The sequence below is a fragment of the Falco naumanni genome, chromosome 3 (assembly GCF_017639655.2).
Source record: "Falco naumanni isolate bFalNau1 chromosome 3, bFalNau1.pat, whole genome shotgun sequence".
Taxonomy (NCBI): Eukaryota; Metazoa; Chordata; class Aves; order Falconiformes; family Falconidae; genus Falco; species Falco naumanni.
The window spans coordinates 65,994,058-66,021,529 of record NC_054056.1 but is presented as its reverse complement, the minus strand read 5'-3'; the positions used below and the strand labels follow the sequence as shown (position 1 = coordinate 66,021,529).

General features: G+C 40.6%; 3 protein-coding genes across 6 annotated transcripts in view; 2 read left to right on the top strand and 1 right to left on the bottom strand.

Annotated features, from left to right (window-relative positions):
- On the bottom strand, nt 1–18,035 carry IMPACT (impact RWD domain protein). 2 transcript variants are annotated; one of them, XM_040587026.1, is made up of 11 exons: nt 17,943–18,035; nt 17,141–17,269; nt 16,322–16,374; nt 15,272–15,334; nt 12,133–12,218; nt 10,308–10,436; nt 9,924–10,021; nt 6,179–6,252; nt 4,575–4,665; nt 1,884–2,018; nt 1–202 (listed from the first exon to the last, which is right to left on the bottom strand). In XM_040587026.1, the coding sequence occupies exons 1-11, from the start codon at nt 18,033–18,035 to the stop codon at nt 134–136; spliced, it is 1,020 nt and encodes a 339-aa protein (XP_040442960.1). In that variant the 3' UTR covers nt 1–133. The 2 variants fall into 2 exon arrangements, with proteins under 2 accessions (XP_040442960.1, XP_040442961.1); XM_040587027.1 differs by having other exon boundaries at nt 9,924–10,018.
- On the top strand, nt 18,034–22,129 carry LOC121084930. The gene is made up of 2 exons (XM_040587028.1): nt 18,034–18,708; nt 21,840–22,129. The coding sequence occupies exons 1-2, from the start codon at nt 18,034–18,036 to the stop codon at nt 22,035–22,037; spliced, it is 873 nt and encodes a 290-aa protein (XP_040442962.1). The 3' UTR covers nt 22,038–22,129.
- Nucleotides 22,130–26,350: 4,221 nt separating this feature from the next.
- The window catches only part of OSBPL1A (oxysterol binding protein like 1A), a 78,069-nt gene continuing 76,947 nt past the window's right edge, over nt 26,351–27,472 (top strand). The window contains exons 1-2 of one of the 3 annotated variants that reach the window (XM_040586938.1): nt 26,351–26,467; nt 27,064–27,243. The gene's annotated coding sequence lies outside the window, so the exon portion shown is untranslated. The remainder of the gene's footprint in view (nt 26,468–27,063; nt 27,244–27,472) is intronic. The other 2 variants (XM_040586940.1, XM_040586941.1) reach the window with 2 other exon arrangements.

Sequence of the window (27,472 nt, the reverse complement as noted above, 5' to 3'; positions counted from 1 at the left end):
TTAAAATACATCTACAGCTTTATTGAATTCTTTTTGAATACAAAATGTCTGTTGTATTGGATAAGGCAATAGCGTCCAAGTTTTCTTTGTATAAATACATGGAAAATAATATTTTATAGTTTTAAAAAATAAATTAGTGTTCTGTTCTCTTCTTGTCCTTCCTTATCTTTTTGCTCTTTCCTGCTTGTTTAGATGATTCTTCCTGAAATGAAAAACAAGCATTTAAAAATTTAAACAGCATTCTTACACACTGTGTGTATTCTCTCAGTCACCCACGAGAATTATTTTTAATATGAACAGTGTTCATAGTTCACTGAGATTTATGAAAGTTTTGAACTGTGTTATATTTATCCAGTTTCATTAATTTGTCTGCTTATCTTGCTATTTAGAAACTTCTGCCTTCAGCAACGATAAAATTATAGAGAGAGCTATGCAACAGAAGCATATAATGTAAAAATAATCTAAGCCATTTCCACTCAAGGAAGAGGTTTCCAGTACAGGAATACTTCTACACTACACCGCGCACCAATATATTAAAACTGCTTCCCTAAGTGAAACAAACCTACACCGGGAAAAACAAAATTTTGCCAGTTTTGCTGGATCAACGATCACCATTGTAATGCATTTTACATTTACGCACAAGTCAGCTTACTGACTGCCAATTCTGAAAAATGAGACTCTTCTTCAGTAGGCACTCATTCCAAGCACTCCCCCAAAAGGCAAAGGGATCTGCCACTACATCGACCAGAATCTGGGACATTTTAACCTACTCCCTTCTACCTGTTGCACATGGGAGGGAAACTGACCCTAACAGGATGTCTGAACTCCGCTAAAAGAATACTTTTACTAAGAGCCACATCTATGGCACTAGAATTTACTGTCAGCTCCATCTGTTATTTTTCTGATGAACACTGGTAACAAAATGCCTTTGTTAATACACCATAGAGTCTGAATTAAGTTGTTAAAAATAGAAGGGAAAAAAGAAAAGCGTAATTGTTGGTACTAAACTTTTTTGTGAGGGTAAATGCTTCAAAATCTTGTTAGTTTCATTTTATGAGCAACACTTTCAAATAAGAGAACATTGATAAACTGCCTCTAAAATGCAAAAAGCAAGTAACTGAAAAGTGTAGGAGGAATAAATGCTCAGCCTTCAGCCACAGCAATCTTTGATACTTTCATATAAAAAGAAAAACTGACAGTTGCATACTTTTTCAAGTATTCATTAGTAATTATTTCCTACTGTCTTAAAACAAGAATATTAGACTATTAAATGACCTAAGTCTCTTAAGAAGTAAAATGCCATTTAAAGACATTTGGAACTTCTGTCACCCGAGTTATCTAAGCTCCCTTGGACCATTTTCCTGTAATCTTTTCTGTAACAGTTAGTGTTACTTTGTTTGAATTCTTCTAGTTGTCATTTTTCTTTTTAAATGGTGTCTATCATCTACAATTCTGAAAACTTCTTTGGGTCTAACAAAGCTTTCAATTTTTAAAATGCCTTCTAGTTACAGTGATTCCCAGGATCAGTCTGCCTACACACTAGAACAGGTAAGCAAGAGAAGCAGCAGCTTCCAGCTTTCTGAACACACAGGAAGAGGCATTTCCCCCTCCCACCCTCCCCCAACCCTCAAATTTGTGTTCTGGATCAATGTCCCCAACTGCTGCCACCCTTCTATTGCACACCTCACACTGAGAAATCAGGTCACTAACTTATTTTGAAGTTCTCCAGGAGTCTTCCCACTGATCCTATGCATACTTTCAATGCATCAAAGCAACCAGAGAACACCACAGGTTATACTACTTTTCTTCTGGCTTCATCTTAACAGTGGCAATTTACACAAATTCACATACAAATGCCATCCTCCTAAGTGGCAGAAACTTACCACTGAAGGTACATAGTTGTATTCCACAAGTACATTTCTTGCACAATTGTTTATATGTTTAAAACGATCTGGTCCTAAGAGAATACCTCCATACCAGCGGGATACCACAACTAATACATTGTGGACATTCAGAATCTATTTTAAAAAAATAAAAGAAAAGAAGACATAAAAGTGGTTTGTTGGTTGTTTGGTTGTTTGGGTTTTTTCCCATTGAACTAGTTTTACTGTCGACACAAATTTTAAACAGAAAAGTCTATTATCTCACATTTTTAAGAACTCAGTCAGGTAAGTGTCACACATACATTATCAGAGGGTAACAAACAATAACAAGTCCGCAGTTGTGGTAAGCTTCCATCTCCAAGCTCCTACCCAAAGGTAAATTCAAAGTAAAATGACTCAATATCCCTCAGAAAGGGCACAAAGCTATCTCATGCATGCTACAGTTGTTCATCGACGTGTCACAAACTTTAGGCATGACTTAAAGGGAAAATTATTGAGTTACATTTATAATTCTTTGATATGATGAATTATTATTTCCAGAGAGCCTCTGACACTAAGCAGATTGTCTATCCACATTTTTGGAAGTGCTGATGGATGAGCCAGGGGACAGGCATTATACACATGGATACTAAAATGCTATAAGCTAGTACTGTTGCAATGTGCAGGAGGACTTCGCAACGGCACCCAGATAATACATAAAACCCTCTTCATTTTCCAGGTCTGAGTCCTAGTCCCTTACAACCAAGCAGTTGCTTCCTGAGCTCAAAAAGGCATATACAGAGTTCATGTAACATGAAATAATTGTATATTAAGACTCTACTTGATTTTGTTGCTCACAGAGTTAAACAGAAGTGGTGATTTCTTTTACTGGAATTGAAGGCAAGAAACACAGAAGGCCTTCAACAGCTTTACTTTTCACAAAATCTAAAAGTGGTTTGACTAGACTTGAAAACTGGCATTTATTCCGCCTTACAGCAATTCTTTCCTCAAGATCCCCCCATCATCAGCAAACACTAGTAACACAGGGAATGCCAACTAAGAATCAGAAAGAAACACACATCTTGTCAAAATATAAGATATACGTTACTGCATGGAAATGTGTAGTGACAATCACTAGTTAGCAGTTTTGCTCAAATTAGCCTTGCATGGTTAGTGACCACGATTCTGAATCTGTCCCTCAAACGAAGTAATAGGAATCTCTGTGGAAGGTCTTCACTTACAAGCAACTACACAAATGCACACAGACAGCTTGGAGTCAGACAGAGCAAACACGGCTTTATTTGCATAAGGCTGAACAAAACCACAGCGGTCTGCAAGGTATCATGGCACTTTGGTGGAGGTGAGAAAAATCACGTAAGAACTCGCTATCAATGAGGCATGTTAACAACTATTCATCGACTCCATTAAGGAGAAAAATACATATATTTGTCTAATTTGAACAATACTATTAGAAGATTCTATCACTGTTTGTGAAGACAGAAATATTCTTAGAATTTTAAAATTAAAAAGGATAATGTAAAAAGAAAGGAGGATTGGGGCAGGTTTTTTGACAGGCATTTTCTACTCCACACTTACACATTGGCCATAAAGTCTACGTATAGCAACTGTTCACAGTAAACAGGATGCCAAAGACAGTTGGCAAATTTTTTAACTCTACGTTCGAAAGAATTAATCTAAAATACAGGGGGTTTTGTAACCGGAAAGTGCTATCTTGACTGAAGTGCTAGGTTTATCTGAAACAAGATAAGATTTCTATTGCAAAAGAAAAACTGTAACTATAGCAACAATTAAGTGTATTAAACCATCTCGTTTTCATGCCTAGATCATATGTCATAGATGCTTATAACAGAAAAACTACGAGACCTATGAACATACAGAAATCAGCCCATAAACTATTTTAATGTTTTCCTAGAGGTGAAAATTGCACCTTTAGAAAACCCCTGTTGTAAAGGGGACATCAATCTAAAAATGAAAATTAAAAAAAATAATTAGTGTGCTGATATAGCTAAGTGACCTGAGGCACTGCATAAGATATACCCAGCTGTCCCCTGTAGTTATGGTATTTTATTTATGGTTTTACTAGGGCTTGCATCATGCCAGCGAATCAAAATTTATCAATCTCAACTCGCATTTAGTAGAAAATTTGCCAAGGGATTATCATTGCAACACTTGAAAAATGAGATATATGTGAGTACGAGTACGACCCACAACTGGAAACAGCACAAAGAAACATATTAAATGATAAAAAAAAAAAATTAACTCATTCACTCTCACTACCTTTTGCAATTGCAGCTCTACTCTGCAAGATCAAATGTGTCTTTTTATTACAAGTATTTGAGGAAAACAAATGAAAGGCTGTGCAAAGGTCAGCTGTTGCATTCTGTCAATCAGCTTCTTCCAGACTTCATTTTCTATATACCTTACAACACACAGTAAGCACAGGAATCAAAATTTACTTATCTTTTAAACCATTCAAACTATTACTGCACCTATGAAGCACTATTTTTTCCTATGATCCAAGACTTGGAAATGCAACAGTTTGTGCATTTTCTTTCACCTTTGAGAAAGTAATCCTCTAATTGGTTACAGGTAGAGCAATAACTAAAATAATCTTCTACAAGTTTATTTATATATTAGTGATTTTTAAAATCTGTTCAAGACTTCCAGAAGTCAAAGATTAGTTTTGATAACCTGCATAAGATGAAGAAGACGTCCACCTGCTGCTGTCTCCCCATCATCTTCACAATCCTGTAAGAATGTCTGCTTATCTTCACAGTATATTCTTAAAAAAGAAAAAAACCCACCCAAACAAAACAGATTTTAAAAAAGTCAATCAACTGACATGTTGACACAATTAATGAAGTCTGAGATCTTTCATATGCATGTGTATCAATTCTACTTCTCTACTAAGGACATTTACATGAAAACAGGATGAGGCTTAGGGTAAACCACAAGTACTTATTCTGTACAGCAGAACAAGTTTTGAGAAGCTTTTACACAGGCTTTAGCTAATTCTGCTTCAGCTTAACTCCAGAGTCATTACCAGTGCAAAATCCCTAATCAGAAAAATCCTTAGGTTTTTCACCTAATAATTATGCCTAGCTGAAACCAACTCTACCAGATACAGGTTTGAATTATGATACACACCCACAAACTGGAAGAACTCGAACAAAAATATTATGAATAATTACTTAGGTCTGTATTTCAGCAGCAGCATGAAACTATTACTGAAGTTCAACTTTAGATTCTCCATGCCATCTTCTTCCTCACAAGGCACTCCAGGAAACTTTGGGGTATATTGTTTGATATAAAGGACAGCTGCCCAGGTCTAAATTTCCAGAAGTAATGCTCGAAGGTCTACTGTTTGTTACCAATTGATTTCATAACTTCCAAACTTGGTTAATCCACAGGTGACACAGTGACAAAGAGGCTTCTGGTACTAGATGACAAATATGAAACTATGTTTCTGTTGCGTTTTGGAAATGTATTTAGATAGTACGAGTGAAAGAAACTAGATCACCATTGGCAATAACAGAAACCCCCTCTCTATAGAAACCTTTTACTTAGGTAGACTTCTTGGTAAAGTAAGCTTTCACTTGGTCTCATTCATATTTCATTAGGATCACGCCAGAATGCATATGAATGGATCAGCATCTACACGGGCTTTTTCAGACAACTGGTTCCTCCAGTAATGAAAAAGGCTCCTTTTACTGTCACTTACATTCCTCAGAAAACCTGCATCACTGTCTGGACCGAGAGCAATTCATTTCATGCAAGCTATGTTCACAAAAGTTGCCAGAGACAGACCACTGCAAAACTCACTTTTACCTGTTTCTCATCTTCCCTGAAGTTTCGCAGCTGAAACTTCATATGTCAGATGTCTGCATCAGGCTTTCTGTTTCAACTCTTGTATCAACTAAAAATGTTCAGCTATTTCTCAATATAAGGTTGCCGGTAAAAAAGTTACTTTGCCCAAGGGAAAACACATTTAGTTCAGGATGATGAAGCATTTCCATGCTCACACTCAGAACAAAGTATAACAACACATTTCACATCCACCTCTAGTCTTTTTTTTTATTCCTAATGCTGCTTTACTATCTTAACATATTTACTACTATATGATCTACTTTCTTGACTTCAAGTTTAAAATAAAGACTAAAACCTTCACCATACAAATAAGAAACCTACTCCTATAAAGATTTAATAGCAAGGAATTTTACTTTTCTCACATCCTGCACTCATTTTTCAAAGAGCACTGAAAAAAAAATTTTAAAAAATCACTGTTCATCTCTCACCTGTATGCATATATGTTGTGGGTAGCACTTGCAATTTTCTTGTTCTCATTCAATTTTTCAAGAACTCTCTTTACCTTTAAGAAAACAGAAATAAGTTCTGTTTTATAACAGGGATTTCATACACACCATCTCAATATCACTGCTAAACAAACATCACCACCTTAATACTATAATGAAACAGTTTTACACTTTGATATAAAATTAATTAAATATTTAAGAGCAATAACTCAAGAAGCAACTTCTCTGTACCCTCATGCTAGTTTAAAATAATTTTTCTGGAATACTGAAAACAGCTGTTCCTTGCATTTGTGCATTGTGTACATTCATGTAATTGCTAAAGATGTAGAGGTGTCAAATCACTTTACAAAACAAGGGAGGCAGTAAGATCTAGAAGAGATTTTTAATCAGCATTAAGTAACAATTACATCTGCTTACTTTTTTGAACTATAACATTAAGCTGGAATGTAACAAAACTTGATATACATTTTCCCATGTAAAACATAAAAACACACTGCTTTTACATATTTCACAAAAAACATGGGATGTTTAGAAAGCTCTACTACGTTTTGAGTTTTTCCTTTTTCCACAAACACACTTTTTTTCAGAGTTTCCATTTCACAGAAATAATACTAAAAAAAAAAAAAGTTCTATTATGGGTCCAGAAGTGTCACTGTTTCCCAGAAAACAGATATTCCCACCATGACATCTCTCTGCTCCTAAGTACCACCAAGTTCAAAACATTTATCAGTATCAGTTAATCTTCCATTCCTAATTAAACAAGCTAGCAATTGTTCAATCCTTTCCAATTTGGTCTAGCAAAAGGAGAGCTTTGATCAAGACATTGTTTTGGTACATAATACAAAATTAATACTAGTTTGAGCAAAACATTACTGAAACATTTGGGAAAACATGCTTGGCAAGTAAATTGCCTTCCACTCCAAAGAAAAATGTCTCTGGGGAGTAATCAATATACATATTTAATATCCATCTTAGCTATACTATGCTAATTCCAATTTTTCTGGAAGAAATTCAGCTTATAAAAATCACCTCAAATATAAGATACCCCAATGAAAAAACTCTTTTTATTAATGGAGAACATTGCTTCAGACATGCTTTCTCCTTTCCCCCCCCCCCAAAGGGGAACACTGAAGAAAGACAACTTATATTACTTAATTCACTTTCATAAATATATTTCAATACATGGACATAGGGTACAAGGCATATGAAATAATCATCACCTTTGACATTACTTATCTGTCAGCTACCAGGCTCCTAAAAACATACCTTAAAGATTCATTATGTATCTGTATTAGCAATGAACCTCCAAGACACACATCTTATAGCTAAACAACAGTTTATCTTTTTTCCTGTTGTAGCTCCTGAGCCTTTATTTCTCCTGTTCCCCTCTCTATTATTCCTGCCTTAGGGAATTAAGGGATATAATTCTCTACATGTCAGTGAAAACACCTCCTTATAAAAGACAGAAGATACTTAAACAGATCAGTTTTCAGTGCTACCTTACTAAATCAATGTCAATTCCAAGACTCACAGACATTTTAAATGTCAGAATAAGACAAATTCAGACAAGAAAAAGCAATGGTACCAAATACAGCCTGCTACCTGAAATATGACAATCACTTTCTTTGCCCCATAAGGTTTATAGTAACATATTCTGTTAAGTAATTACAGTACCACTCTGGCTACCATTATTCAAAACTACACTGGAAGTTAAGCTCCACTATTAAAAATACTCAATAAAGGAATTTACACAGCAACCTGTGTACTGTCCTAAAATATCAATGAATATCATTGCAGCATATAGATTATGCAAATGAAGTATTATGGGCATATACTAATCTCTTCAGCTGATAAAGAAGCTAGCTTTCACTGGAATGAGTGAGTATGAACCTGTTGAACTATAGCTAAGGTATCTAACCTACCAGTTAAAACTGTTTCTGCAGCAGAAGATGACTGATGCAATACCAAAACCTCAAAGGTACTTCAGAAAGGATGCAGGGAACTAAAGACGAAAGTCTTATGTCCATACTAGGCAAATGAATGAGGAAGCAAAACCCCAAAACCTATGGACAACTTAAAATGTTACAGCTTTTTTATACAGAAATATGCCTCAAAACCCTGTCAATCTGCCAACATTCTACCGAGCATGTAGTAGATCTAGCTTACCTGGAATTTCAAAAAGCATTTGACAAGATCCCTTAACAAAAATTCTTAAAATAAAAGCTAGAATTAGATAAAAAGAAGAAAATTGTAGAGGGATGAAGGTAGTGGGTTGATTAGCATTGATAACATGCAGCTGTGGCCTTGCCGCAGCGGCAGTGGGTTGATTGACATGGATGATGTGCAGGTGTATCTCGTTCTGTTAAGTGGTTAAATAGCCCTGAGGAGCGTGGGAGAGGGGGTGAGATGGAGTAGGAGTGGTGTGACCTCTGGAGGAAGAAGATACAGCACAAACAGTAAAATCTGACCAATGGTAAAGCCTTGTTGCAGCCTACCAGTTTGTACTGCAACAAGAAAATCCTTTCAAGGTTCAACTCTCAGTTAATTACAAGAAAACATGAGTTGTTCAGTAGTTTCCCCACTAAACGGATCAAAGGAGACTGATATTAATAGATGCAAAGTGATGTACAAAGTAATTCCAAACCAGCTATTGGCATTTGCAAAAATAGATCTTGCTGTTACAGCAGACATTACTACTAAAACACCAACTCAGTGCTCAGTAAAGGTCAAAAAAGTAAGTTGAAAGATATTACTAGGAAAAGAATATGGAAAACAGAAGAACTCTTCACACCACTATACATCCTTGGAGTGATTGTATCTTCACTGTTGTGTACAGTTCTGATCTGCATTTCAAAAAGGTTACAGCATACATTACATGTACCAAAACAGACTGGAGGTTTTTAGCCTGGAAAACAGAAAACTAGGGTCTATAAAATATGACAGATGTCTAGAAAAATCTAGCTGCACAGAGAAAGTGGAGAGGTGCAACAAACAGTTATGAGCAACTGATTCACAGCAAACACTGGAAGGCATGTTTTCATACAATGCTGTGAATTCTAAAAGTTATTTCTGGTGCAAGAAGCAATGGGACAAATTCCTCAAAGGATAGAAAAAAGAAAAATCAGTAATATAAACACAAGGATACTTTTGTTACCTTGTGTTAAACTGCTGAAAGAGGGGAAGTATGATGGGAAACAAAATGTATCTGCCATTTTCTAGCACTCTGCCTAGGTCTACACACACCAAGGATCAGCAAGAGAAACTAGCGCTAAGATTTTTTCTAGCTATAGGCAAATACACCTCTAGAAGCCTGCTCACCCCTCTAACTTAGGTCTTGATAAAGATTTACTTATCCATTATCCAAGTGTATTTTTCAATAGAATTCCTTTCTGAAGGAAAGAAAACATTTATAAACTCATTTTAATTCATTTTCTAAGTAACACATGGTAGACTCAGCAGCTTCCAAATATCTTATGATAAAACTTGCCAACATCCAAAAGTCAAATTTCAGTTTTATTATTCTCTTACATCTAATGCACATAATGGTAAAGAATAGCAGGAAGCACTGCAGAGATGATCTTTAGAGCTATTTAGCTGATCGTGAAAGTGAGAAACTGATGACTACTCAGACAATATTAGCAAAGACAGATAGACATATTTGGCTTTTCAGTAATACTTTTTCAAGATCAAAGTACAGACAAAAAGAGCAGATTTGGTTTCTACTAACTTGTTTGAGTGTTACCACAGGAGCCAGATGTGCCTGGAAAGTACTCCTTCGATCTGTAATTGGGTTTCCATGATGTATGGATGGCAGTTCTTCATCTACTGATCACAAACAAGGAAGAGTTTGTTTTCTTTTAAAGGTACTGAAACACTGCATATGGCTACGTAAGTAAAGCATGTCTCAACTTCAAAAAATGGATTTGTTAACATACATAAGATGACATACAGAACCACCAAAAATATGCTGGTTTTTTTTTATGACTGTTATTAATCTTTATTATAACTTTAATGTTACTAATTTTACTCAAAAGCTGAGCAGAAAACCAGCATCTTACGGCCTCTCCCTTCCAAGTTATTTCCTCAGAATTAACAAGGACATATTTTTTACCTTCTTGATTTTCAGATGTAATGTAATTTAACATTTTAATTTGTTCTTCCTGAATGGGCTGATAGTCTAAGAGAAAATCATCTCCACCATCTTCATCAACTTCTTCACTGGTTTTCTTAATATCTGGATCTATTAAGATACAAGTAGTAGAATGTCTTACATTATCTTTTTTGAGACCAGACAAATTTTTAAATTCTTTTTCTCAAAAATCTCTGGCTTTTCAGTTCAAATCAATTTACTGTTAAAAATTATGAAATGCAGAATGATAACATTAATTATAACAAAACCCAGAAATTCTTAGTCCAGTATTAGCTATAATCTTCCTCAGAGTTTAGAATACAATACTCATGCAAGGATCCTTGCACAGTATCTTCTGTTTCAATACTAATTAACAGTATTTCTAAAAAGAAAAGAACAATAATGTTTTTAATTTCCATTAAGCTTTTACAGTGCTACCATTAATTTAGTCTGAATTTAGAGTCCAAAATAATCTGATATTTCACAAGAACTCCAGTCTTTCATTGGTCATTTGGGGAAAAATGTAGACCTGTTGTTCAATGCTATTTCATGAAGCTATAAAATCTTTATATTTCAAACATCTCTCTGGACAAGTTTCCAGCACTCCAGGATTCCCAAAATCCTATTTTACTTCATTCATATGACACACAAAAAGTAATAGTCAACAGGAAAAGAGTAAATATCGCACACAGTCAGTGCTCTGGCAACTGGATTTAGAGGGAATCTACCATACAGACAAGTTAATATATCACAAAGTAGTTTCCTATTTAGAGGGCCTATGATGCAGTGACAATGCAGTTCTTAGAACATAGGTACATTCTATGAAAAAGCAGAGGGGAGATACAGCATGTTCAAAAGGCCTAGAAAAATCATTACATGCGTTAAATAGAAGCCACAAGCTGAAGTCAAAATACCTAACAAACTTCCAATATTGTCAGTAAAATTTGCACTTCTCAGTATCCACTCCTTTAGTCACATCAATGAAAAATGAGTTTTTAAATGTCTGTGATGTAGCAACAAAATGCACCGTTTATTGAAAGGCTAAAACTAGACCTTATGAAGCAGCACTGAATACATCTGTTTTTTTTCCTCTGCAGTCTTTTATTCCTCATAGGACTAAACTAACATCCGTAACACAGAAAAATACTTCTTCTTCCTTTTGCCACAAGTGCATGCATGCATGTCACTCATGCACCTCATAGCAGTTTAGCTTTGTAATGCACAAACAAAAACCACCAAGAAAACTCCACTACTTTCTGAAAGACAAACTGTGAGTTTACACAAACTCTGTCACTGTAAAAGTAAGGGCAGAATAATGACTGCAACTCTAGTGATGATGTACTTCTCATCCCAATATAGTAAAATGCAACTAAGATAGAATACTTGGTTATTTGTCTGCATATTCCACCAAAGTTTATCTTCTCTTGAGGCTAATTGCAATCCCCCAAGAGCGCACTTAACACCAGAAATTAAGTATTGATATGAATAATCCCTTTGCAGAACTGAGGACAATGAATAATGTACCTGCGTGCAGCACTTGCTTTCACACAAGTAATTTAATTCCTGAGAGAACGGAGGAACTTGTTCTAGTTCACTGAGGCCACCCACCCACCTCCTTTTCTTCCCCTACTGCTTTTCAAAAAAGGCAGCTATCACGGTAAAACAATGAGCCATGATGCTGAAGACTGTTGTTTTCTGTTATTTAGATCCAATACAAAACCGGGCATAAAGTTTTAACTTGTAATGAAATTTTACTTCACAGTTGAACAAGAACTAAACTGAAAAAACTGTGTATTTTCTGAAGTACCTTGATCTGATGACCGTGCCTTTTCTATCAGAACTTCTCGTATCTTCTCCACCCATAAATAAAGTATACTTTCGCCAAGGTTCTGTCTGGAAGTTAAAACTCACAGTGAACAGAGAATAATTTTTGTGGATTTCACTTGAAAAGTACACCATATAACATACAGATTTCAGACACACAGAAACAGACCATTATAATCTAGTGACATAAAGAGCTTAGATGGGCTCGTGAAGAGTTCTGTCTCAGTAGTTCACTGGGTGAAACACATGATATCAGCATCATTATAGATTTTTTCTGTGAGTGGCTTTTTTTAAAAAAACAACATTAAAAGCACTACTGCTGGAGAACAGCCAGAAGCTTTCTGACCACTAAGGAAAGGGAAAGCAACCGTGAGAAAAGGAAGCTGGCCAGTCTTCAGTATTTTCAAAAGAATACTAAGCTAGGATGTTTAGCCTTAGAGCTTGTTTCAGATCAGTTTTCTCCTCAAAACGTACTGCCAGTGGTGAGCTCCTTCAGATGCTCTGTGGCTGAGGGCTCTTTCCCTTCACGTTTAGGAGTGGGCTCTTCCTTGGAACAACCCCACTTCTCTTCCCCCTCAAGCAGCCAGTGCACGCACAGCAGAGGCTGATGTCGGTGGACTGTGATAGCGAGTGGCAGTCGACACAGTGAAGCATTGGACTGATATGCTAGAGTCTGGTAACAAGCAGTCCTATAGGACAGAGAGGTAAGGATTTAGGTTTAGGAGTCCTCAGTCGGGGGGCACAGCTGTGTATTAAAGTACTGGGGGAGGATGGGATGAATACATTTTTAATGCACACACTCAGAGTTAAGAAATGCTGCCTTAACGTGCAGCACGACCCAAACAAAATATATTTGAAATGGTGTCCTAAAAATTTGTCTTTGCAATTATATTTTAATATGCCTCAAAAACAAAACTAAAGATTTAGGGTTGTATGTAACTCACGGTTTCTCATTAATTTTGTTCTTACTGCCACCATCTGGGGCACCATGTAAGCACATATAAGTGACAAAATTACATTTTAAAACGCTTACTTTGCTTAATGTATACAGCACTACTGCTGAATACAATCAGAAATCCATCTAAATATAGATATGTTAAGAAAAATATTCAAGCAAAAATAAGGAATTTATAACCTTGTAGCTCTCTCTTCAAAATCTGGACAGAATCCAGAACAATTCAACATCCTGATTTCATGTTGCTTCTTATCGTACAGAAGCACTACTTCAATACATGAAGAACTATATTTGTTTTAATGATGGAATGAGAGAGATAAAACAATTAATAAGATTGCCCTGTTTTGCGTAAGTAAATAGCAATTTCTTCAGCTATCACCCAATTTCAGTTTCTGCCTATTACAAATTGCCTATTCTGCAAATTACACTCAGTGTTGAAAGGTTACCTTTCTATGTTGCTGTTTTTCTTGTCATTTTTGTCTATGTCATGAAACAAAGCTTTCTATTGAATAAAAGTCTTACCAGAAGAATATCCGGGAAAAAAAAGAAACAACAAAAAACAAACCAAACATTTGCTACGTTTTTAAGAGTTTTGGGTCTCCCACAACAGACTTGTGATCTGTAATTATCCAGTTTTTCCACCTCCTTAAGAATTTAGTGATTGACAGTGTAGTTCATACTGTTTTACATTGCAGAACTACATAATTTAGATCACTAGGGACTAGAAACCTAGTGAAACACACAATGTAAATGATGCAAAGTACCTTTGTTTATTTGATAACTATTTAGACACTGGATAGATAAAAGGCTTTTACAAACACTGTGCATATCAGTGACTACTCCAGGTTTTTAAAGTCTAAAATGACATACACGGCCTAAAGTACAAATGTATTCATTTCCTGCTGAACAAACGAAGATGACAGCAGACCAGTGAGGGCTCTGAACAGCAACTGATACAGACAGAATGGAGCTGCAAGGGACTCGTATAACTAGCACAATTTAACAGCCTACAAGACTGCAGGGGGAAAGAAAAGAAAAGAAAAGAAAATTGCTTCACAACCATGCTATTCCATCTCACAGTCCTCATGTGGCAACTTGTGCAAGATGCTCAGGACATTTGAAGAACCACCTACAGCAGCTCTACCTCTGGTAGAAAGTCCAGCAAATCCTATGAATCTGGACAGAGATAAGGACAATCTCTGCCCTTTTAGTTCCACTGAACAACGGTAGTTAATAGGACCCCATAGAACTTTTCACTTACAATCCTTGTGCATTTTTAAACACTTCAAATTCAGTTTTACTTGCTTAAATTACATGTTGCTTAATTAGATAAGAAACCCAAGTTAATCAAAGTAACTAACTGAGTAATTAGACAAAAAACTCACATGCAAGCTAAGTGCTCTCTTCCTTATTTTATGGCATTAAAAAACATCTCTTGTGCGAGATGTTCAGATTTTAGTACTTTGGGCATGACTGTGCTTCCTTATGACGTATTTTCATTTCATTTCATTTATATTCTCTTTGGGATCTTGAAGAATTAAGTAAACCATATAAAATTACTACATTTACTACCCCAATTTCACACCAATTCAGAAACGCATAATTTGAGTATTTCTAAATGTTCCCTTTATTCTCCTGCATTCATTATGCATTGTTGTTAAATGCACTCTGTGACAGTAAACAGTCCGCTATGTTAGTTTCTAGTTAATAGATTCTACATATGTTTAATTTGTTTTAAAACCTACTTATCCCTTAGCTATCTTTTAAGAAAAACTGTTTTGCCACTTATGCACTCTAAGACATGATTGAATGTTTCCACATCCCGCCATTTAACATTTAAATGTAGAACAGATGCAGAAATCTCATACTTCATAGCACCAATTCATAAGCAATCTCATAGATTCTAAAGGGAGTCTATTCTATTAGGAGTCAAAACGAAGCTTCTATCCTTACAGAACACCAGGTCTAAACAACATAAATCAAATTTGTCAGTTTAACACGATTCATTCTTGCAAAACGCTTACTAAACAAATGGCACCTTTAACTGTTAGATTTATAAAAGAAACTTGCTATTTCATGCAGGTACTTCAAAAGCATACACTGAGAAAGGTAAGAAACTGAAAATGCATTGTCTCCTTTTACTGTATTTCACAAATGTCTAACTTACACATATATTTCTTCCAAGCTATTTGCTAGTTCCATATAATCTTCTCTCCGAAGCCAAGGGGCACTAGAATGAAAAGAAATACAATGAAAATTGTGCCCATATGCTGATTCCAACATCTCAACAAACATACATTTTAAAAGAAATGTGACAAGCACCTTAGAAATATAATATTGGCAATCATTCTCATTTAACAAGATTCCAGTTGTAAATATCTTGGTAAAAGCATGATCACCCAGTTCTCCTTCAAGACTCCTAACTTGGGCTGCCTTTTCCTATCTCAGGTAAAAAAGCTGGAATCATTTTTCATGGTAGGCCATTGTCACTTCAGGGCCATCTTATGTATTATTAGTTTACCTTTCCAACTCCTTCAGCACCATAGTATCTATTATATTTAGAATGACCCTTCAGTTCTGTACCTGTACCCTCTTGGTCTCATGTTAAACTATAAACTTTGCCTCAAGTTTACCAGCACTCTTTTGCACTGCCTTGTCAATACTGCTGACCAAAAAGTAGATAACGCTGTGTGTCATGCCCTGCAGGTCCCTCCATCATCCAAATCAGGGACCTAGCTTACATGTCTCCATTCCCATCTCGTTTACATTTTAGGCAATAAGGGGAGAGCAGGGAAGGAAAATAGGAAGATGGCACATGCCAGGCTCCATCCCAACAAGAGTCAGTGCTCAAATGAAAAGCATGCCTTACAATCTGAAACAAAGATCCAGACAAGGGGTGTACACCCAAGGAAGCACTGAGACATCATGGTCCAACACAACAGGCAGCAGCCACCATACCTTCCGCAGCCTAACTGCTGCCTTGCCACAAAATAATGCTGCAAGAAATAGAGTTGAGGGAAGAGAGCAAACTGTCACAGGGAGCTCCATGAGGCTAACTCAGGAAAAAGAGCAGAATATTCTTGCTGGAAACATCCCCCATCCCTGGTATGTTTTAACTCAAGGAGTCATCTTATCTAAACTTCACCTTATACCATCAACAGTTCACAAAGGTAATACAGAAAAAAAATACATATGTTTGAAAGAAAACTTCACTTACTTTAGTTGATAAATAGGTGGCTCTGCAGTTGGATATCCTGGTGGCAAAATCACCTGAAAGAAATTCAGGGTAAGTATTCACTAGACTACTCCTATCAGGTTTACTGATAGACTCCGACGCCCAGCACTAGGACTACTATTAGTGTCACAAATGAAGAAAATAGTTCGGTATGTTGTTACAGTATGTCAAGAAAACCCGAGTATCTGTATTGCAGATTCCAACAATGGTAATGCATACAAATATTATATTTCATGGTGCAATTTTTGCGGATGAAGTGTCATGCAAAATAAAGTGCAAAAGAAATTTGAAAGAAGCTGCATACATGGTTACTGGACTGATTTAAGTGGCACTGCACATCCATAAGTAAGACACTTCAGTGTTTTTTCCACAAAGCAAACACTGTTTTCAGTTCTGTAAACATAAAGTAGCTAGTTACTCAATTAAGTTGATCCAAATTTCATTTCACATCCACGCTTTCCATAAAAGTAAATTTGAAGCAATTGCAGCAGATTCACTGAGGTGTCCTGCACAAAGTCAATGTAAAAAAATATGTCAGAAATTAGCCTTTGAAGAAAAACACTGAAATGAGTTTTTGTCAGTTTTGGAATTAGGATATGTAACTACTGAAAATACCACAAGCACGTTGATGAGTTACAGGAATAATCACTGGAAAGTCTATGCCAGTTTCCAGTCAAAAAGCTCCTTAATCCACATGAGCAGATAACAAATCCTATTTAAAAGGGTTTCATGCAGGCACAAGATTTTGCCTGAATCAGTTCAACTTCAAATTGTGTGCCAAACTCCTTAACATCACCATACCTGCAAACAGATGGTCCATTTTGGTTGATCCAGACAGTCATTTATCTTAATGCAATAGATTTTTTCATCTTCATCAACAACACACCAGTCTTCACCATATATGGATGAAAGAGCTTCAATTTCATCAATCTGTAAAAAGCATTAAGGAAAAGTAAATAAACCCTGCCAAAGGCCACAACCTTGTGTGCCGATCACAGTTTTAAGGCTCTCTCTGTTACAGCTTATTTACAGGCGCGACAAGATTCACTGCACTGGAAGGCCACAAATTTTGGGGATCCAGTCCCGATTCGCAGCACAAGTGACCTTTGCTCAGCTCTTCCACGCACACACCAGCTTTTGCATTTCCACGGCTAATCCCGTAACTCTCAGCAGCGACAAGGTGAGCAAAGGGTGGCGGAGCTGCCAGAGCACCCCCCGCAGCCCAGCGCCGCTCCGGGGTGGCCCAGCCCCTCCGCAGGGGAAACACCCCGAGTGCGAGCGCTTACGGGGTAAAACCGAGCGAAGCCACCCAACAGAGCCCCACAAAAACCGGCGGGCCACCTTCCGCCTAGAAACGGAACACCTAGAATGGGGCGCCAGGGCCCATAGGCAGTCACCCGCTGGTGCCTGAACAAAGCCAAGCTGCCCACGCCCCTCGCCAGGCCGGCGCTCACCAGAAGCCACAGTCACCGCCGGCGACGCGGCTCTCGCACTGCCCGCCCGAGGGACCCCCGGCCCGGCCCGGCCCGGCCCGGCAGGACCGTGCCAGCCCGAGCGCACACACGCCGCTGCCCGCAGCCCCCCGCACCCCGCCGCCGCTCACTTGTTGCTGGGCCACTTCCGCGTCGCCCGCCGCCATGGGCACCTGAGGGAGGAGGGGCAGGGCAGGCGGCGCCGGCGCAGGCCGTGTGCGCATGCGCCCGGGGGGAGTTGCGCAGCGGTGGCGGGGACGCTGCGGCCGGTGCCGCCGCCAGCACGGTGCCCCGGCGGGCCAGCCGCAGCGCTGCCGCTCGGCGGGTGTCGGCGCACGGGTGGGTGTCCGTCTGCGGCGCCGCGGGGCTTGTCCGGGCCCTCTTTGGTCGGTGTGCCCGTGCGATCGCTGTTGCGTCCCGGAGCCCACCTGGCGAGCGGGTCGGAAGGGCAGAGGGGCTGCTCAGGGGCGCTCGCAGAGTGTTGCCGGGACAGCCGGGCAGTGGTGGCCCAGCCTCGGGGCAGGGCCGCGGCTCCTGCTTGGGCAGGCCCCGGCTGGCACCTCCCGGACCGAGGCGAAGTGGCGAAGCCTGTCCGTGCATCAGCTACTTCTGTGTGAGGGCCTCCTGCAGCCTCCCTGCCCAGCCCCTCGGCTCCGGCTCTCTCGGGACTGCCTCGGCACCCGCGGCTTTCCCTTCCCGTGGCCCGTGTTCCTGAGGGACAAGCGGGGTAGTTCCTCCTTCTCTGCCTTTGTCCCCATTGCCTGCCGTGCAGCTCCCCTGAACCATTCTTGTGTGTTTCTGAAAGAACGCGTGATCTCGAGTGATAAATTTGTTCCCAGGTTAGGTTTAATTGCTGTCCCAAGTAAAGGAAATTCAACATTTATCCTACTTCTCTCAGTAAGTAGCCTATATAACTTGCTCAAGATGTAGCATTAATAAATTGTTACAAAATCTACTTCTGTCATGCATTGCTGCAGAATCAAGAGGTTTTTATTTACTCGTTACATTTTTTTGCTTTATTCATTACATTCTACTTTTAAAATGTGTAAGTGGTTATACTTCAGTGATGATTTTACAAATAGAGTCATTTTTACCTTGCATTTATGTCACTCAAAATGAACAATTGGCATTCTTATAACTATATCATTTCTTATTAAAAAGGATTGAAAACAACTCATAGGTGTTCAAGCAGTTTTCATTACAGTTACAGAAATGCAGTTCATTTACTTAATATTGGCAAGTTTTATGCATTTCTTTTAGAGAACAGCACTGATCAAGAAAGATCTCTTTGCTTGAGTGCAAAGTACAAGTACCACCTTTTTTGCAGTTTGTAGTTCATATGTTTTCTTCTGATGTGTTTCTATACTGACAGAGTTGTGAAGAATTCAAGGTAATCTTTGTTTTCCCCTTTCTCAAAAGCTGGGAGAATTTGCACCTGCTCTGGATAACAGGATTAGAGTTCAGAATGTGACAAACAGTACCCAACGTTCTAAAACCAAAAAACGGTAACAAAAACACCCCAAGATGCAACTGAGCATAGACAAACCCAACACTGTATTATCAGCTGCATATATTCAGGATGAACAACTGGTTACACAGCAGTTATGCTGAAATTATTTGAGAGTTAGAGTGATTACCAAGATAAGCATTTGCCAACAGTGCCATGTTGTAATTGAAAAAATAAAATAAAGCTCTATCCTGATCTTGTTTGAGTACCAATTCAGGTAAATACATAACTCTCCAGTTGTGAGATAATAAATACTAAAGGTTGTCCTATATGTGATAATTGGAAAGGTAATTTTTTCCAGGATCAGTGAGGCTTCTTTGTCTTCAGTGTCATGGACAGAGTTCAGTTAATTATTTTAGAAACAATAATAAAAAGAATATACCCAGTCCCAGAACATGACAATAATGCACATTTTAAAGGCGAAGCGACATATTCCACTTAAATTTAAGAGAGAGAGAGAGAGGGCTTTTTTGAACACATGCTTTCTTTCTGATCAAAACATAACAAAGTTTTAATCTACAAGGACCTAAAATAGATTGTGCTGCATCTGTTAGTTCTAATACTAAATTGCCTTATACATTTAAAGAGAGAACTGCAAGACATATTTTAACTTTCTGATAGCAATCCCTATATCGTGCTTGCACTTTATAAGTTGCTAGTTTTGACTGTAGAGTTTACTGAAATATTTGAGGTCTTTTAGTACATAACTGAACCTCGCTGTCCTTTATGGTGAGCATCTCCCAAACTGATACTCTGCACAGCAGTACGTGAACTTTGATATTTAAAATGGTTACTAAAACTAACCTTTGGCCCATCTGTCTTTGTGAACTATAGATAGCAAATGAAAACATTTAAAGCTCAAATCAAATCAATTAATCAAAAGAAGACCCTCAAGGTCATTAAGTGGCCCCAATTACTATGGGGAATGTGAATTGGTTTTTTCTGTCTTTTCAGGGCAAGATAATACACTGGGTAATTACTGATGCCTTTCTGGGACCAGAATCTAATCCTAGAGCACAAAAAGCTTAAACCAGATACAACTAATATTCACATAGAAAGCATAAACAAGAATATTATTTAAATGCAATGCATGTTAAAGTTATCAGCAGTTTTGAAAGGAAAAAAAAATGCTCTTTCATTTATTTGAATACCGTTTACATTCTACTACCAAGTCTGTCCAGAGGGAGGAGGTAAATAGCCACATTTTTATCTTACTTTAAAGAAAAAGGAACTTGCTGAAGAGGCTCCTTCTCCCTGTGTATATAACTTCAGCTCACATGGGCTTTATTTGTTGCAAATTATTCTATCTCCACCAGTGTTGGGGTTTTTTTAAAACTTAATGATCCGAGCCTTAGAAAAATCTAGATTTGCATAACAAAGTGTTACATGAATTATATTAGGAACACAGCATAGAGTTTGACAGCACAAATTAAATGTTGATTAGGAATAAAACACCACAGCTGATATGAGTGAAGAATTCTGATCTGTGACTAAAAGTCACATGTAAGGCATACATCATGAAATCTTAACTTCACTAGAGTTGATGAGATTTTGACTGTTGACTCTGATAGAGGCACAGTATGTAAACACAGAAAGATATATCAGTATTGAGTCACAAATAAGTGAAAAATAAAGAACTAAGAAATACAGAAAACCTAAAGCATTGGAATAAAATGTCAATAACCCTGCTTGATTTTGCATACAACAGTTCAAGTAGCATGGTGTATTTGCAACTTCTCTTTTATAAAAAGAGGAAGATTAGGAACAAATAAGGGCAATGTCATGTCATGTACTACCTATTAATGCCCTCGGTTTTGAGTAGGATTTTCTACTGATGCTCTGCTCGTACTGTAACTTTATCTTAATAATAGCTCAATGAGAGCATTTTCCTATAGTAACTCAGCAACAATTTTCTCTAATGCTCCCATTCTACTCTACATCCAATGTAAATCTCAATCTGGGTCATCCAATAAGGAGCATATATACATTTAAACATGAAGTACTTCAGCTGATTTCAGTTTCACAGTGATGAGTTTTGCTAGATTGCAATCTAAATTGACATAAATTAGCTATAAGGTTCATAGTTAAAAACTCTGCACATGCAGCTAATTTATCATTTTGGAACTAAAACCAAATCAAACGGATTGAATCACAAGAACAAAAAAGTGATTAACCAAGCCTAAATCTTGGTCTGAGACTACATGGCTGGTAAGGCTAAGGAGAAGTGTATGTACAGGTGACTCATACCTTGGTTAAGAACATTTCTTTTAGCCACAACTCAGTTTTGTGCTGGCTATAGCAGTGTACAGTTGTCTTCTGTAAAGCTAGAAAAATCCAAAAGCTTTTCTACAAAGTAGTAACTGCTAGCAGGTTTTAGGAGCCTCCTGGCAGAAAAGGATCAGTGAATTCTTACATTTTCTCCTGCCATACCTATATTCAGATAAAAAGGGCATGTTAAAATGAAGTCTTCTCTAGTATGTGGTTTGGTTGTTGGTTTGTTTTTTTTTCTTTTCTGCTACAGGATACCTCCAGAAACTGCCTGAGCTTGCTTCAGTGCTGCTTTGAGGAGCAAAAAGCCTTCCTAATCTTAGTTAATCTGGCTCACACCATCACGCAATTTGAAGCACAAATACAGGCTGGGCAGAGAATAGATGACAACAGCCCTGAGGAGAAAGACTTGGGAATGTTAGTGGATGAGAAGCTTGACACGGCCCAATAATGTGCATTCACAGCCCCAAAAGCCAACCAAATCCTAGGCTGCATCAAAAGAAGCGTGGCCAGCAGGTCAAGGGAGGTGATTCTCCCCCTCTGCTCCACTCTCATGACACCCTGCCTGCAGTGCTGCACCCAGCTCTGGGGCCCCCAACATAAGGACATGGACCTGTTGCAGCATGGAGTGAGTCCAGAGGAGGGCCACAAAGATGATCAGAAGGTTACAGCACCTCTTTTATGAAGACAGGCTGAGAGAGATGGAGTTGTTCAGGCTAGAGAAGAGAAGGCTCCGGGAAGACCTTACAGCAGCCTTTCAGTGCCTAAAGGGGGCCTGCGAGAAAGCTGGAGAGGGACTCTTTACAAGGGCACGTACTGATAGGACAAGGGATAGTGGTTTTGAGCTGAGAAAGAGTAGCTTTAGGTTAGATATTATGAAAAAATTCTTTACTATGAGGGTGGTGAGACACAGGAACAGGTTCCTCAGAGAAGCTGTGGATGCCCCATCCCTGGAAATGTTCAAGGCCAGGTTGGATGGGCCTTTGAGCCACCTGGTGTAGTGGAAGTTGTCCCTGCCCATGGCAGGGGGGTTTGAACTAGATGATCTTTAAGCTCCCTTCCAACCCAAACCATTCCATGATTCTGTGATCTACAAATTAACCACATTACATGGTTATTTCTTGCAAAGCATAAAATAAATATCAGCAATAGACTCAGATCTGTAAAAATTCCTAGTGCCGGTAGTTCAGAACAACGTGAAAATTTGCTTTCATTACTCGCTGGAAGTTGCTTTTGGTAATCCAGGGAGAAGATCCAGAGGAATCACGCCTGAGAGTGCCAGCACATTAGTTAATTCTCCTGTGCCTTTCTTTTGCCAGTCTAGTAAGAAAAATCAGTATGGAAATATGATAAGAGCCTGTGCTTGCACTGCTTTCCAGACAGAGCTGAGGAGCAACTTTCCCAAGAAGTGCACCAGGGCTGCATGCAAGCTACTAAGGAATGAATACTGAGCTTCTGTCCAATGACCATTGGTCAGTTAATGAACACTTGGTCATTAAACATTTTACTGCATGAAAACACATGCAACCTGTCATGTATCATTTATTACTTCCAATTGCCATTTCCCTGTATATACTCCCTTGCTAAGTTGTATATCTCAAATTTGACCAGTATGCTCTAGTCTGAAGAGGAAGAAAACAAAGTGTCAGCACAATAAAGATTGTATCATAAATCAAATTGTAAAGTTTCATGGGGGATAACAACATCAATGCCCAGTAATTCTTGTCTGTCTCCAAGTCTGAAATGTTTTCCAAAAGTTCTTCCTTAGTTCAGCCCTGGATAAATCACTAGCAACCTAAGTGAACTGTGCAGAGGCAGAAAGGGGTGTAGGGAGGTGCTACTTGTCTTCTCTCAGCTGCGAATGGTACTTCAAAATGAGAAAAGGTCAGCATCTTGGCCTGTATAGTTGCTAATGATGACATCAACCACAATAATGTGATTTTTATTTTCAAGTAATGGCAATGAAGAGTGGCATTATTTCAAAATTTCCAGGTGAAATACTTCTAGTCATAGGGTTTGGTTGCCTGCAGCAATGAATTCAACTAGTTGACTATGTGCTACACCCAGCAGGAGTCCCCTCCCTAAGTTTCTCCTCAGGAAGCACTATGGCCTTACAGCTTCAAATCCAGCAGTCATGTTGCCCCATTGCCCCATCCCAGAATTCTAGAGGGTGTAAAATATACTATACTGTGAAAATCATAAAACAGTTCAGTGCATTCTCTACGAGGCTGTTTACCAGTGCATTCATCTCTAACATGGAAGTGTTTCATGCTTGCTTCATCACTAATTTCAGCAGGTTATCTGAAACAGGAAAGACATGAAAAAGGATAAAAGATACGCTCAAAACAGAAAGAACCCTTGATATCAGCGACACTATGGTTTGGTTTTTTTTTTATTTCCACACTTCAAAACACACTGGGTTATTATTCTGGGATGTGCAAGGAGGCCAAATATGGGTGAAAAACAGGCACGCTGAAGATGCTGGAAGCAGGTGGAGTATAGTGATCCTAACCAGACCACTGTACATCCAGGAGTCAGTGATCCACAGTACAGTGAACCCGAGCAAGTCCAGGTCTGTGCTGTGCTGCCATCAGGCCTGTGGTGTGACACACAAATTCCTTGGCTGCAGGACAGACATACTCCACCAGCGTCTTCTCAGAGGAGCCTGCTGGCAGCTCCCACTTGGTGCAGGCGGTTACACCACCTGCGTGACCTTGCCTTTATCTAGAAGTGCAGCAAGAAGTTCTCATGTGAACATCCTTTGTGAATAGCTGTTTTCATGTAAGAATATTAAAACAGCTTGAATGACCAAGGAGGAGCTTCCCTCTATGGATGGGGCCTGTGCAGTGTGCTGTGGGATAAGTCCACCCAGAGTCAGTCCAATGCTGCAGGAATCTGAAGGGGTGTTAGATTTACTTGCTATCTGTATTACTCATCTCCATTTTGTCTTTTTAGAGGAGAAATTTTATTACATCATTTGTTGTCAAGTGTTCCTTAATGAGATTCAGAGAAACAACCCTGCACCATCCCTCCCAATGTGTTGCCCTTACTCCCTGGTGCAGAACAGGGAGCTACAGGGTAACTGACTGGCTGCAGGATAAAGCTCTGTGCTATAAACTCTGTGCTGCATTGCAACGGGTTGCAGAGTAGGGAGATGCTGATACTTATATTTTATTACAAAGATTATAATAAATATGAGGAAATAATATAAATATTTTCATATAGTATTTGTGTATGTAAAATACAATACAAAATAGGAAAAGGGAGGGATGCTTGATTTTATTGTGAGGCTGTTAAAAGCAGTTATGCATTGTGAAAGATTGCTCAAAGCCAGAAGCCAGAGGAAGAAATAAAGGGAAAGAAGCTTAGACAGACTGACAGCAGTGGCCAGGAGCATAAGGGAAGATGAATGTGGCAATGAAACAGCTAGTCCTCTGAAAGTCCGGACAGCAACTTGAAGACCTGCTCCTAAGGAAAAAAAGCCAATGCAACCCTTCACAGCAGCCTCTCAGCTGGCAGATATTTACTGCTGAAGCATCCCTGGAATTAGATCTCTTAACTGAAGTTTAGAAGTTTGTTTTAGTAATGAAAAGCAGAAGTCCAAACATGATAAATTTGTGTTACCTCTGCAGGTGTTGAAGCGTTCCTTTTCTTCTTTCGGTAATTCATTCTTAAAACATAAAAAATATATGTAGTTATAGACAATACAAAAAAATGAAGCGTGCCTCGTTATTTATGTCTCAAGCGTTTCACAAGAATTGCTCAGGTTTAAACTTGGCCACTGTTGGAATAGAAGTTTCATCCTCATCTTTTGAGATAGCTTCTCATAACACCTCAAGCTCCCGCCCTGCCTTTTCAGCCTTCCCGCATATGGGACAGACTTGGTTGTGCCTCAACACCACAAAGCTTCCCTAATAAATTCCTGCAGGATTTCAGAGGCACTGTGGGAGCTTTCAGGATGTGAAATCCCTCTCGGATGCTAAAGGCAGACAAACAAGGTGCTGCTGGCTATTGGCTCCAAGCAAACGTGTAGCAGAGAATAAATAAGGGCAGGGCAAACAGCTGGGAAGGAGCGGTGGGCCAAAGGGCCTTGAAGGAAGGGAATACTTTGCTTTTTGTCCTCAGCAGTACCCAGTTCCTCTCACTTTTTAGGTTACTCTTGGCCACGCTGTTCTCAAAAAGGGTATTCACAATTCCCTTTTACTCACATCACGTTTGTGTATGAGACTTGAAGGGATTCCCGGGAAGGCCCTTTGTCCCCTCTGGGGACACACCATCCCCGCACCCTCACAGCCCTCTCCCGAGGCGGGGCGGCCGGCCCGCGCTCCCGCCGCCTCTCCGTTCCGCCCCGCGGCTCCCCTCCGCAGCGGCGCAGGCCGGGGCGCCTTGAGGGCGGGGGGAGCCGGCGCCGCGACCCACCAGGCGAACCCAAGCGAGCGCAGAGCGGCCGGCCAGGCAGCCCCGGGCTCGCAGGCGTCGCTGTCCCTCCCTGGGAAGAGCGGCCGCCGGCACCCGGTGTGGGCTCGCTCCTCTCAGAGAAGGGGCGGGCGCAAGACCCGCGGCAGCTCCAGGGACCCCGAACCCTCGGGACCTGCCCCGCGCACAGGGAACGGCCCCGCCGCCCGGCCCTGCCGGGGTGGTCGAGGCGGGGGGCGGGGCCGTGGCGAGGGGGGCGGAGCTCCGCCCGCCCCGCGCGGCGGGGGGGGGGAGCGGCCCGCGCTGCCGGGGCGCCGCCGGCGGTCACGTGCGGGGCCGGTGCGTACGGCACAGCGGGGCGGGCGGCGGCAGGAGCGGTGAGGCGCGGCGCGGCGGGGCTGGCGGCGGGTCAGCCCAGCCCGCATTACTCTTCCGCGGCGCGCAGCAGGGACTGGGGAACGGCAGGTGACGCGTCCTCCCGCCGCGGCGTTTGTTTTGTTGCTGCCCGTGTTACGCCTTTGGCTGCCCCATCTCCCCGGGCTGCTCCCGGGCCGGCGCTGCGGGGCGGGAGAGGGCGCCAAGTTCGGCCGGAGCTGGCTGCGAGGGGCGCGGCAGGGCGGCCGGGCCGGGCCGGGCCGGGCCGGAGAGGCCTGCGGGGCCGGCGGTGCGTGAGGGGGGTGCGTGCTCCCACCGGGCCGCCCGCCCGCCCCGCGGGACCCCAGTTCGCTGGCAGCCTCAGGCGTCGTCTCGGCCCCGGAGCTGCCGGGAGCGTGTCCGGGGGTGTGGTGCGGCTGTCGCTGCCTCTCCCGCTCGGAGCCTGTCAGCGTGAGGCGGCCAGCCGTGTGGGGGAGCGGCCTGGAGGCCGGGGCTGAGGAGCCGAAGCGGAGGCAGCCTCGGTAGCCGGGCGCGGGGGAGCCCTGGTCCTTGGGAAGCGGTGGGGGGGCCCGCTGTGGGGCGCGGGTGGGCCTTCCCCCCCCCCTCCTCTTCCTCCCTCTCCCTGCAGCAGCCCCGTAGCCGCGGCCGGGGGCCGGTGCGGCGGTCTGAGCGCACCTTTCCCGTAGGCAAGAAGTGCCGTTGCCGTGACACGCGGGCCTGTCGCCTCAAAAAAGTGTTTTAATTACCGGTACGGAAACGAACCGCCCGATTCCAGCGCGTGGAGAACTCCAGCGGCTCTGCTGAAGTTCTTCGGTGCTTGGCACTGTGCTTGCCTGCTGATCCGGTGGGACCTCACACTAGCTGTGGTAAGCTCATTCAGAGCTCTTGGGCTGAAAGTCTTTGATCTAACAGAACTAGAAACTATGTGCAGCAAACAGCCAGGAGATGCCTAAGAATGAGGATTAGTTTACCTATTGCCTTGGCAATGGTATTGAACTGATACTGTGTTGTTGCATCTGTGTTAATTGCTACTGAGCAGGCAGTAACTCGATTTTTAGACAAGGTGGTTCTTGCACATGAGGTACCATGAGACTG